This window comes from Urocampus carinirostris, chromosome 17 (genome assembly GCF_059441175.1).
Source record: "Urocampus carinirostris isolate Australia breed hairy pipefish chromosome 17, RoL_Ucar_1.0, whole genome shotgun sequence".
Classification (NCBI taxonomy): domain Eukaryota; kingdom Metazoa; phylum Chordata; class Actinopteri; order Syngnathiformes; family Syngnathidae; genus Urocampus; species Urocampus carinirostris.
The window spans coordinates 2053223-2066611 of NC_142365.1; the positions used below are offsets into that span (position 1 = coordinate 2053223).

At 40.5% G+C, this 13389-nt stretch overlaps 1 protein-coding gene across 2 annotated transcripts in view; it reads left to right on the top strand.

The window, feature by feature from the left end:
* Positions 1-13389, top strand: part of LOC148348916 (arrestin red cell) — a 27325-nt gene continuing 13936 nt past the window's right edge. Inside the window, exons 1-10 of one of the 2 annotated variants that reach the window (XM_088320764.1) lie at positions 1-397; positions 3251-3281; positions 3798-3858; positions 3951-3995; positions 6552-6649; positions 6721-6819; positions 8348-8407; positions 10719-10786; positions 10858-10993; positions 13296-13380. In XM_088320764.1, the coding sequence (XP_088176890.1) occupies positions 375-397; positions 3251-3281; positions 3798-3858; positions 3951-3995; positions 6552-6649; positions 6721-6819; positions 8348-8407; positions 10719-10786; positions 10858-10993; positions 13296-13380 (706 nt within the window). In that variant the 5' untranslated portion in view covers positions 1-374. The remainder of the gene's footprint in view (positions 398-3250; positions 3282-3797; positions 3859-3950; positions 3996-6551; positions 6650-6720; positions 6820-8347; positions 8408-10718; positions 10787-10857; positions 10994-13295; positions 13381-13389) is intronic. The other variant, XM_088320763.1, reaches the window with a different exon arrangement.

Genomic DNA, 13389 nt, shown 5'->3' on the forward strand with positions numbered 1-13389 from the left:
ATGGCGTTTTTTAGGGGCTTGTTTTCGTCTGGCTTTGCCGTTTGACACAAACGCGCACGCATCCCGGGTAGCCTTGACGTCTCCCAGTCGCCATTGACGCAACGCCATCATCGGAAGCCGCTGCGCGCGCACGCGCATCCAACATCGCGCGCGCACACGCATCCAACATCGTCCAGCGACTCCGGAGCCCCTTTGCGGAAGTGGCAACCAGCCGAGGCGGCGCTAAATGAAATTAGCATACCCGCGTAGCGGTTCGCCCAGGCGAATGGAAGGCTAGCTGGGAGACGCCATCCAAAATTCGAAAGTCCCCCTCCACCTAAACCACGCCAGCGACCGACTCTTCCGGTCATTCTTGACGTCCGCCAGCCGCGGAGATGGGTGACAAGGCGGGTACGAGGTGAGCTAGCAAGCTAGTCGTTCGCTTCGGGCTAGTTAGCATCCCGTCGAACGGAGGTTCCGCGGGCCGCCGCGTCCATTCGCGAACACTCTCGCTCTCGCGTACCCGTTAAACCATTTTCGCTTGTGTTTTTTTTTTTACCGGGGGTTCGGTTGTCTAACTGTCGTGCGGCACAGCGAGCGCAGCAGGGTGGGGTTAGCTAGCGGGCTTGACGCTAGCCCAAGCTGCATCTCGGATCACTCATTTGGCGTCCGGCGATTTCAAAGGAAAACGTCTTCATTTTTCAACACAAACGTGATTTTAATTCGTAGTTCGAACGCAGTTTTCGGTGTGCAGCGCATTGGAAGCAAACGGGGATGTCGGACAACATCTGTCATTTCGGAGCGACGTCAAATCTAGCGGAAAGGAAAATAGGAACCTCCGCTGGCTTCCTGACTTGTTTTTCTCCTTTTCGCTTGTTTACAATTTCAGGTCGGCAAACGAATCCACGTCCGATGGGAAATGAATGCGTCGCCAAGGGATTTATTTAATCGTGTTGACAGCGGTTGCATTTTTTTTGTCAGAGACGTTTAACCTGCTGGAGAAAACTCCGGCGGCGTGTTAGCTGCATACCTGTCGCGCTCCAGGGCTCCATGCCCGAACAAACTGTCGTATTTTCCCTTTAAAATACAAAATAATCTTACACCCTATTTGTATTATTTACGTAGTTTAACATGTTATATTGTACATGTGTTTCGTCATATCATATATACAGTTGGGTAGGGTTACTTTAACTTGATTACTTTCAATGACTTTTGGATGACTCCAATACCAAATATGCTGATAAAAGACAAAAGAGACTAAATATGAATACAATTATGACTCACAACACGTGGTAAGCTTTCTCTCCTGGCTTTGATCTCCGGCAAAACGAACCGAATGCAACAGAAACAAAATGAAAATAAACAGCTTGCCGACATCATTTTTGCCGTTCCATGTATTCCGTTACTCCCCAAGCCTTCACAAAATGTAGTCATTTTATTCCTATTTAGTTTCTTTTGTCTTTTATGAGCATATTTGGTATTGGAGTAATCCCAAAGTAATTGGAAGTAATCAAGATAAAATGACCCTCCCCAACCCTGCAAATATATTGTTAATTCACATTTTGTGTTGCTCGACATGAATGAGGTTTATTATAAAAAAGTTTAAAAAATGAAGTAGTTTGGACATTCACTGTAGAAGGAAAAAAATACACGCAAATTGAATTAAGTAGAATAATACATTTTCTTATTCAAATTCATTTTCTGCATTAACTTATATGTTGGTAATATACTGATAACCAGCTCAGTAGCCTAGATGGTAAGGCGCCCGCTTTGAGACTGGGAGGTCGGTGGTTCGCGCCCCGGCCGAGTCATTCCTAAGACTTAAAAAGTGGTCGGCGGCGCCCTCTGTTGGCTGCGGCTGCATCGGCTCGCTACAACGGGTCAGGTGCAATCGACATTTCGTTCTGTGTACATTGTTACACAGAATGACAATACAAGGAAATTATTATTATTATTATTATTATTATTATTAAAGGGATAACCACAAACCTCTTATTTTCATTTTCTCCTATTCCTTTTTTTCTTCACTTCTTTATACAACATCATAATTCGTAATATAATGCATCAAAGCAAGTGAGCCGTTGGAGAGCCGGCTCTTTTGAATGAGTTGAGCCGAAAAAGCCGGTTCTCTCAAGAGACGGACATCCTTTCACTACACAACTACCACAGGAAATCCGATGTTTTTTAAGACCACATGTATTTCAAATTCACTCAATCAACCCCGCCTGTTGTTTTCAGATCAGAATGACGTTTTAATTCATGTTTGGCCATTGCGACTTGATGATTGTATCCAAAGAAAATTCAAAATTATGTTGTAATGTTGGCTTACTGCTCTGCTTTCGCATTGTTCACGTGTGATCGGAACGATGCATGATGGGAAATCCCCAGGCGGCAGAAGCATGCGCACAGTAGCATCAAACCGCTCGCTTCGTTTGAAACCGGAAAAAAACGATACCGTGATAGAGGCTACCGCGGTGAACTCGTTTGACTAGATCGATTTGCCGTTTCGGGATAGTCGGTGTATACCGGATGGTATCCATCATTGGCAAATTGTCATTTTTCCGTCCAGATTTTCTCGTACGTCTTAAAATGCATCATAAACATACTTTCCCCGCCACCCTATCATACTTACTTTGCGATAGGTGAAACATTCCGACTGGTGCCACTAATCCTTTTTATCATTTTATCTTCCAAAATGTGTCCCCTCCAGTCTAAACATCACGATTGACATTGCGTTTGTGGAATAAGGTTTAAATCGTAAAATCCACTCAGCAGATATTTTGCCACTGTCAAGTCATGGCTTCCATGTTGCCCAGGTAATGATCAACCAACGCTGAGCCATGGTTATTTTTTGACCAGAGAACTTGGCATTCAGCTGTGTTTATAATCCACTAGATGCATAGTTAATCAGAATGTTTTTGTGAAACCAACATTTTTGTGTCCTCTTTTGTTTTCTTTGAAAAACCTTCAAATATTTAAACAAATTAGAATAAGACTTAAGGGGAAGAGTGCTCGAATGTTGACACATCTGCTCTGCCGCACAGCGACTCGACTTCCTGTTTAGGTCGAGGAAGGAAAAAAATGGCTCCACCTCGCAACAAATCCCCAAAAGTCGAAAAGTGACTTCCCTTCAAAAAAATCTTTCCTGTTAGCTAACAGGAAGAAGTCAGCTGAGCGGCAACCCCTCACCTTACGATTCTACTTCCTGTTCCCGTCTTTACACTTCCTTTTACCAAATTCTGATGGTTTTTCTACTCCTCCTTTTTTTTAGAGTCTTCAAGAAATCCAGTCCAAACTGTAAGGTGAGGAAGCCATGCCAATTTGATACACTCAAACCCATTGACATGATATCTTCTGTGAAGATTTCATTTTGAATCATCCATGACACAAATTTATGAGAAGACATTGACCGTGATCACAAATCGAAATAAACAATTTACTTGCACTCCTTTTACCATGTTACTTGCAGGTTCTAGAAAATCACGAGGCTTTTTCAGAAGATGACTCGTAGGTCCTAAAAGTCACTAAAGGGTGTAAAAGGCAATTACAGGGTTGAAGAACTCTTCCAGGAAGCGGCGAGCGTGTTCCTGAAATCATAAATCGTAGGATTATCGAAAGGGACTCGCATATTTTAGTTGACTTGTTGTTCAAGGTTATCAAGGTCACAGAGGGTTCTATTAAATGTCAGATCTATTCCCAAAAAGTGATGACTCTGTGAATGCATCAAAGTCATGTGGACTATCCAAGACATCTTAAGAGTGTTTGTGAAAGTGAAGTAAACATCCTCTTATGTTCCACCTGCGTTCCTATGCGGGCAGGTGACAGTATATCTGGGCAAGAGGGACTTTGTGGACCACCTGGACCATGTGGATCCAGTAGGTGAGTCATTTGGCCCATCAACTGCCCCCGCCTCACTCGAGGGTCCATGGTTTGTCACCATCGCTGTGATCAATTTGTGTCTCTGTGGACAGACGGTGTCATTCTGGTGGATCCTGAATACCTGAAGGACAGGAAAGGTAGGACACTTTTCAAAATCTAGTTTTTGGTTTTTCTTGAAGGGGTACTGTGGAATATTTGACAATTGTGTAGTGCAAGCAAAAAAGGAGTGCTACAAAGCACAAGGAAGAAAACAAACTAACCCCAATAAGCAGGTTGGCGCCTTGCATGGCTGCTATTGGTGTGTGAGTGTGTGATTGAATGGGTGTGAAGCAGATTGAAAAGCGCTTTGGGAGGTCCTCATTGACTTGAAAAGCGCTATAGAAATGCAGACCCTTTACCATTGCCCAGTCTTTCTCAATGTTTTTGTTTTTTAGGAGAGTGTGTTTTTGTTCATTAATCAAATCAATATTCTTTTTTAATTGTTTTTTTTTTTTTTTGACTACGACATTTGTATTTATTTTACATAACATCTTGCTGGGAAAAGCTGGGCAAACAAATAAGAAGATAAATAGTCTGATTTTGTCACTTTGAGACTCCGTGGTTTGTAATCTTCCTTGTCAGGGTTCGTACTGGTGTTTAAAATCCTTGAATGCTTGAATTATAATGTTTTCAATGATTGAAAAGTACTTGGACTTTGGGACAAGGGCTAGTAAATGCTTTAAATTGTTGCCATGTTTCTTAACAAGTCCGCTTAATAATGATGCCGACACTGCTCTCGGATGGCTTCACTTTGCGATTGCATTTCTTCTACCCTCGTGATTAACGGCATCTGGCATTAGTTTGTATGGCGTTGTCCTGTGAACGTCATCACCCTCTTCTTGGTTGCACCCAAGAATACGGGTGCTGTATGAAATGTGTATTAGTGCAAGGATTACGTATGGATTACGGACATTTATGATGTAGCGTTTCCCAGTGGTAAATAGTCACATGAAGAACTTCCTGCAACTGAAAATGGAAGGTACATTTGAGTGTCATTTTTACCCACCACCTATACGGGGAGAGAAATCTCATTTGTAAATTGCATATGTATTGTATTTGTGATTTGTGGCTCTGCAAAATACACGATTCACTCAGGATTTCTTCATTTAATGGCACTGGATTCATTTTGCTTTGAAAGTCCTTAAAAGTGCTGGAATTTGGCCATGAAAAAGGTGTACGAACCCTGCCTTGTGCCTCGCACGACACAATACAGCCACATCTCTTGGTCAAATATGACACAGTGTCCCTTTAATTGTTTTATTTTTTAATTTGGGTCAGGTGTTGGTCAACATAAACAGACAATACTTAATGAAGGCGTCTTAAAAAGGAGTGGGGGATAAAAATAACACTTCAGCTGCACCCAATCTTATTAACTTGTCTAATCTACTGTATTCATTAGTGTATAAGGCCCACGCTTAATTTTTGTGTGAACGCAGGATAAAATTGGGTTTCCCTTTCTCTCAGCGCAAACTGAGCATTATAAGTGACCTAAATCCTTTATTGACCACGTAAACTACAAACACAATCACGGTTCACGGATGCCTTCAATGCCAGGGTCACCGAGGCACCAATTTCTGTGGTGTGTCTTAGGCAAGTACAATCTGTTTCGTTTATTTTTTAGTAGGGGTTTTCCCCCCCATTTGAAACAGCTGGTTTCTATGGTTACCAGTAGCAGGAGAAGCCTCCCTATCATACGAACCAGCACCTTCATCGTGTGATCACTGTTGTTTTTCGGTTTAAATTGCATAGACGGGCATCCCGACTTAAAATTTACAATGTATATATCGAATGTCCTTCAAAGTCTTGATTCATCATCAGATACACTAAATAGTCTTTTCCTGTTCGTGCTTTTTTGCGTTTATTTTTCAGGACGACTTTTTTTTCTCAATTCTCTAACTTTTGTCTCTGGTACTGTGGATAAAAATTCGATTTATCTATTTACCCTGGTCATATCCCTCGAGAGGGGTGACCGACAGCAAGACAAACACATACAAAAATAAAGAAAATTTAAAAAAGGGAAAAAGTAGCAAAAAACACAATTTTTTTTAGGGGAGCATGGCCAACCCTAATGCCCAAACAAGTGAAGCACCTCAACACCCAAGTCGGTCATGCTTTTGTCCCTCCAGATGAAACGGGACACAAGAAAGCGGCCGTGTCACTCAGGTCAGGGTGACACGACACACTTTTGTTCAACAGCAGGGCCCGACAGCTTTGGCTGGTTTACCCCCGCTGCATCATACGGGTGCCCTGCCCATCCCTTAGAACGTGCCCAAACATCCCACTATCCTTTCACAATCATTACTCTCACCAACAAGAGCTCTCGCTTCCTCTATATTCAGACCTCTTTCCCGCAGTGCACTCATAACACCATCCATCCACGTCAATCGCGGCCTTCCTCCCCTTAGATAAAAATAGTGTCATAAAAAGGTAAAATCGTGGTCTAGTAGTTAGGATTCAGCGCTCTCGATTTCTGTTTCTTTCAGTGTTTTGAGATTTTGGTCAGCGATATTTTGGGATTTCTCATTGCACAAATATGGTTATCTACTACCGTAAAACCCTTTGTATAGCGAGCACCCAAAATTTGAGTTCATTTTTAGCGCTTTATACAGAGTGAACACATCCTGACGATCCGTCACACTTTCTCTTCTACGTAGTTTTCGTCACGCTGACGTGCGCGTTCCGTTATGGCCGCGAGGACTTGGACGTGCTGGGTTTGTCCTTCCGCAAAGACTTGTACATCTCCACTTTCCAGGTAGGCGTGGGCGCTCGCCGGCCGCCGTGTCCCCGGCACAGGAGTGACCTCTCTTTTTTTTCCCGTGGCAGGCCTTTCCGCCCGTTCCCGAAGAGCGCAAAGCCAACAGCCGACTGCAAGAGCGGCTCCTTAAAAAGTTGGGCCAGCACGCTCACCCTTTCTACTTCACTGTGAGTGTTTGTTTCTTTGTTCCTTATGGGAGATTTTCACATATAGAATTGCTAACACCATACTGGGGGCTGTTATCACCACAAACCGTTTTAAAATATATATACAAGCCTCTCTAAACATGAGAATTTCTATCCAAAAGACTCATTTGGAACAGAAATCTTGCTCCGCATATGAGGACAAATCCAAGTTACAAACATTCCCAGACGCTACCACTAGAGATGGCTCACTGCTCTTGCTACAGCTCTTTTATTTAACCCCTTACCGTTCAAGTTTTGACCCAAATTGAAATAATCACTACTCACATTTAGTCATCCAAGTTGAATCTCACATAAATAAATGGTTTTTATTCTCACCTGAATTCGCTTTTTTTTTTTTTTGCAATCAAATGCCTGCAGATGAGTGTAGCATGGCCATCTTAGCTGAAAAACAGCTTGGACAGTAGCATGAAGCCTTACCTGGTACAATGTTGAATTTGATCACAATCAGAAAAACTACTCATTATATTTTACACATTTTCCTAATGGAGGGTCTAACGGTTTCCGAAAGTGGTCATTTGACAGCCCCAAAAAAACGTTGCAACCATGTATTTTACTTTGGCCAATATGCCGGTTTGGGGTTTACTGTTCAGGGTTTGTACGAGTGCTTGAAATCCTTGGTGTGTTTAAATTTAAATCTCGCACTTTTCAAGGTTTGAAAAGTGCTTGAATTTTCCGTGAAGTACTTGTAAATGCTTGAAATCTTTGTCATGTTTCTTAGGCTAGGTGTTGGGCTGGGGTTAAGTGCTGGGTTTGGGCTTCAAATAAGGGTTTTATACTTACTTATTTAATGGTTCCAAAATAGGATTGGGTCTATTTAGGGTATCAAACTGAATTTAGGATTGGGGCTAGGGTTAGGGGTCGGCTTAGGTTTAGGAACTAGGGTTTGAGCTCCGTATTGGGGTTTTAAACTGAATGTAGGGTTCAAAAATGGGTTTAGAGCTAGGGTTGCTGTTTGAAAAAGGGTTGGGCATAGTGTTAGGTGTAAGGCAAGGTGGTGCAAGTTAGGGTTTTGAACCTAAACCTAAAAAATGGATGTGAAAGTCTTTAAAAAGTGCTTGAATTTGGCCACGGAAAAGGTGTACGCACCCTGAGTGTTAAAAATCAATTCAAGTAACAATTGTGCATAGCGGATTATTCAATGATTTCATTTTCTGGCCGTTTTACCCAGCAATAATTTGGATAGTTGAAAACTGCTTGCACTCTTTGACAAGAATATGATAACGGTTGAGCAAACATCTCATGATTTCGGAGGTGCGACGATGTTGCAGAACACCAGTGAGAAGTTTGTGCCTGTGCCCGTGTATGTTTGGGTGATCTCGGAAGAGTTTCTGTTTGTGTGTGCCAACGCCGAGGCGGGACGACTGAAGGAGTGCCAAAAGTGAGCGGGTCTGTGTGCTCGGGCCAAGGTGTCACTAAAGTGCCAGTGAGAGAGTTTGTGAGTGTCTGAGAAGACATCACTCACTTGTGTTGTGTTGTGTGTATTTGTCAGATCCCTCAGAACCTTCCCTGTTCGGTCACGCTGCAGCCCGGACCCGAAGACACCGGAAAGGTAAACTTGAAAAGTTGCTGGTCACTTGATTCAGGAGCCGTGATGGGGATTACGTAACATCGGTATTTTGTCAGGAAAGGGGTCATCTTACTCTCCAGTGTGCCGTAAGACCTTGTCTAGTTTTGCCGCTGGAATTTGCCCAATTTTATCTTCCCAGAAAAATCAGGCCATTATTCAGTATTTTTGCTATATTCAGACGAGGTACTGTAATAGCCATCCATATCTGTAGGTGGCAGTAGATTTTTATATATTAATTATCTGGTAGCACAGTTCATTTAATAACAATTTGTTTAACAAAGCGGTTTAAGATCGCACTGTAAAATTAAAAAAAACCTAAATAAAGAACATCATTCTTTTTTATTTTAAGTATTTTCATCCGCTTATGAGGTAGTATGGCGAAATATTTGGCATTACTTCATTTTCAAATATTTTCGACGGACGTGCCTTGGAACTTTATTATAAAAAAAAGTGTACCTTGGTTCAAATACGGTTGAAAAACACTGATCGAACTCATGATTTTTTCCCGCCGTTATTGATGGTCAAAAGTGCTGCGTTACCTCGAGTAAAGCGGTTTCCTGCTCTCCGAGTTCGTTACGTCACCTCTTTTGAGATTGTGACACCGTTCAAAATTGAGATTTTTGGATAGCGATCACGAATACAGTATTCACTAATGCGCCGAAAGAAAAGGCCAACGAGGGCTAAGTTTTGACTAAGAGAGCCGGCTCCCTACCAATCAACCTTCGAGACGCCTTTATTCTCTCGTGATGAATCAATATGCATTTTTGTTGAATTTCAATTTGTAGAGCATCAAAAAGGTTGCAATTGTCTTGTATTTGATCTCTTTTGTCGATTTATGAATATTATAATTATATTTCCCGTGTTTTTATATAGAAATGTAAAGTTTATTCTTTTTTTTCTTTTTCCTTTTGTTGTATTTTCTTTTCTTCCATTTTTAAATCATTCCTTGCATAATGTTACATTATAATTGGTAATGTAGGTATTAAATTTACAAAAACAACTACTTCTTGCTCTTTATATCACGCATTATATTATTAATATATATCTCATCTCATCTCATTAGCCGTACCGCTTATCCTCATTAGGGTCGCGGGGGGGGCTGGAGCCCATCCCAGCCATCTCCAGGCAGTGGGCAGGGGACACCCTGAACTGGTTGCCAGCCAATATTCTATATAATAATATATATATCACATTTTGTTCATCGAATCAAATTCCATGCAAAAAAAAAATCCAAATTCCAAGCCCTATTGCATTTTTAGTGTTTCAGTGCACATTATTACATGAAGTGCTAGAAAGGGACATCAGATAACAATTTGCTTTCAAAACCCATTCGATAAAATGCTCTATTTATGGATACAAAATTAAATATAACATCCATATGTACATGTGGTCCTTGTTTGGTTGATAAATGCATTTGATTGCTGCTGTCCTCTCGAATTTTGTTATTTTTAGTATTTGGCACGAACGTAATTTGTTCAGTAAAAAAGCGTGGAAATGCAAAATATGTAAAAGGAAAATGTCAGAAAATGGACTGATTTTTTTTTTAAATGCCACTGATCATATGATAAAATTTGGATGCTAATATATTTTTCCCTCGTGTATTTCCGAGGTATTGGATTAAATAGATACTTTATTCATCCCCGTAGGTAAATTCCCACTTTCACACAAGCAGAATCCTTGTGTTGAAAAATAAAATTATAAAATAAAGATAGAATACAAAAATACCTAATATAAAGTTTTGCTATAGAGAATTTAAATAGTGCTACAGAAACTACACTCTGTAATAAAAATAGGGTAATATGCAAAGGTGGGGGTGGGGTTTCATGTCGGCTTTTACTCCCCCGGGTGGAGTTAAAGAGCCTCACGGCATGAGGATGAAATAATCTCCTCAGTCTGTCCGTGGAACAAGACTGTGACGGCAGTCTGTCGCTGGAGCTGCTCCTCTGTCTGGAGATGATGCTGTGTAGTGGATGTGATGAATTGTCCATGATTGACGAGAGGCATTAGAAACGGTATAGGCGATTAGAAAAAAAAAAAGATCATTACTGCTAAATCTTTTAAACCCATGCTGCGGCCTGTCACTTAAGGTTTGCCCACCCCTTATCTATAGCACAAATATGAACACTTAGAACAAGATGAGAACAGCCAAACAATTGATTTTCTGTTTATTTTAGTCAGTTGTCCTTTTTGTGGTTTCTTTGATGTCACAAGCGCCTCAACTGGCCTAGTTTGTAGGGTTTTTTTTGACCCGAATGATCAATCATAAAATGAACTGGGTTTTTGTTGTTCGCAGGCGTGCGGCGTGGACTTTGAAATCCGAGCCTTCTGTGCCAAGAACATGGAGGAGAAGATCCACAAGAGGTCAGTCCTGGACACTCGGTCTCAGTCCCTCGAATAGTCCCGGACTGATTCGCCCCCTTACTCCTTTGCAGGAACTCTGTGCGTCTGGTCATCCGCAAGGTGCAGTACGCTCCGGAGAAGGCAGGTCCACAGCCCATGGTGGAGACCACTCGAAGCTTCTTGATGTCCGACAGGTCGCTGCACTTGGAGGCGTCGTTGGACAAGGAGGTAGACGTACACACGAGGCGAGGAAGAGCATGTACAGTTCGACCTCTATAAAGGACCTAAATTCGTTCTGAGATTGTACTCGTATCTGAAATGACTCTTGTATTGAGCAAATTTTCCCGATATGAAACGATTGAGAAGTAATTAATCCGTTCGGGCCTCCTAAAAGCATCCAAGTTAACCCTAAATAGACATAAAGTCAGTTCAATATTATTTATTTGTAAAGCCCTTAATCACAAGACGTCTCAAAGGGCAGCACAGGTTACAATGACACCATCCCCTGATCTGAAACCAACATGCGGGCAAGGAAAAACTCAAAACACATCCAATAATAACTTCACATTAAAATACTGTAGTAAGATGATGAAGATGATATTAACGAAATCAAATCTTGACTTTGAGATGAGCACTTGCCATGGAGGTGATCTGCGGTTGTTAACGCAATCGTGGTGTGGCGTAAATTGAATTGTCTTTGTCATTTGTCAACCAACATGGCACGCCAGGATAAACATCAATAAAGTCTTTCAAAAGAAAATAAGATGAGGCTATGAGGATGAAAGGCAGTGTAGAGTGATGGACACTCGAGACTCAATGCTCAATGCTAAATCTATTCCACCCTGGTCATCCTGGAAGGGGGATTACCACTTGTGAGGCCCTTTTTTCCTTACGCTGAGGTTTTGAGTTTTTCCTTGCCCGCATGTTGGTTTAAGATCAGGTAATGGTGTCATTGTAATCCTGTGCAGTCCTTTGAGACATTTTTGTAATTAAGGGCTATATCAATAAATGTGACTTGACTATTGATGATGCGTAAGCACTTACTGTACTCTTGAAATTAAAGTTACTGTAACTTTAAATGAACGTACAACAAACATTTCTATACTGTGCGCTGTTTTTATTTAATTTAATGAAGTAATGATGATGAATCTGACTTTAAAGGACATGAAATTAATATTGGGGGGTGGGGGTTGGGTGGGACAGGAAATAAGTAAATGAAATAAATAAACTAAAAAGAAAAATGATAATGACATGATTTACTCTACAGAAGGGGCAGATTCTTATTATATATCATTTTTATGTTGGGAATATGTATCATATTGAATGAATGAAAACTTATTTCGAACATTAAAATAAAAACAGGACAAAAACAATGATTCAACAACAAAATAATGTCACATAACATGTTCAAAAAGGGGTAGTCAGAAGCAGATGCTTATTTTCCCCTTTATCTTCCCTATTAAATACATTTTACAAATCCTCCTTTCCTCTTGTGTCTAATATAACTCTAATACTATAATCTCATGGATATACTTATTACATAGGTCAGATATCAATAATTATAATAATTACAATAATCACACATTTTATACAATAATCTTCGTAATACCCATCCCTCGACGTCATAATGACTCAAAATGTCACTGCGGCACCAATGATAATAACAACAATATAAATAAACACAATATTTATAATAACGGTTCTGATATAATAATAGCAACAATTACAACAAGTTAACCATAGTTTTAAACGCAGTATTTCCAATCTCACTCATATCCCATTTTCTTCATCCCTGTATTTCGCCAGTAATGCTTTTTTGTATTTAAATTTGAACACATGGATAGTTGGACATTGTTTGATCTCATCTTGTAAATTATTCCAAAGTTTGACTCCGCACACAGACATACACATACTTTTCCTGGTATATTATATATTTATATATTTATAATATTCAAAGATATTAATCAAAGGAACAAAATTGTTGACCAAATTTTGAAAAGTGTTTTTATTTTGCATTGTGTATATAAAAAATGCATCATATAAAATGGAATGTATTGCTCTTTTTTGTTTCGTATGATAAGTCCAAATATAATAGGGATTTTGGATACGGTGGTAGGAAAAGGGTATCTTGCATATTTGCAGGTGTATAGCATATATTTCTATGCATTTTTGTTTATTGTCAGGTTAATTAGCAACCACTTGGATTTTTTGTATTGTTTTACATTTTGTGCACTATTTTTCTATTTGTCCAAAAAGTTCAATATTTTTTAGAATTCATAGCTAGGGTCACAAAAAGAAGAGATGCAACATGATCAAATCAAACGTGCTACATATTATTATCAGGTGTCTGATAGTGGGACCAGCGGTCTCTAGTGGTAGCCTCTGGGAATGCTCGTAATTTGGATTTCCCTTCAAATCCCGGGCAAGCTTTTTGTTCCGAATCAATATTCGATGTGGTAATTCTCGTGTTTAGAGGTGCTCGTATATCGAGGTATGACTGTAAATAAATGTGTTTGTGTATGTGTGTTAGCTGTACTACCACGGGGAGCCCATCGCTGTCAACGTGCACGTGACCAACAACTCCACCAAGACTGTCAAGAGGGTGAAAATCTCAGGTCAGTTGA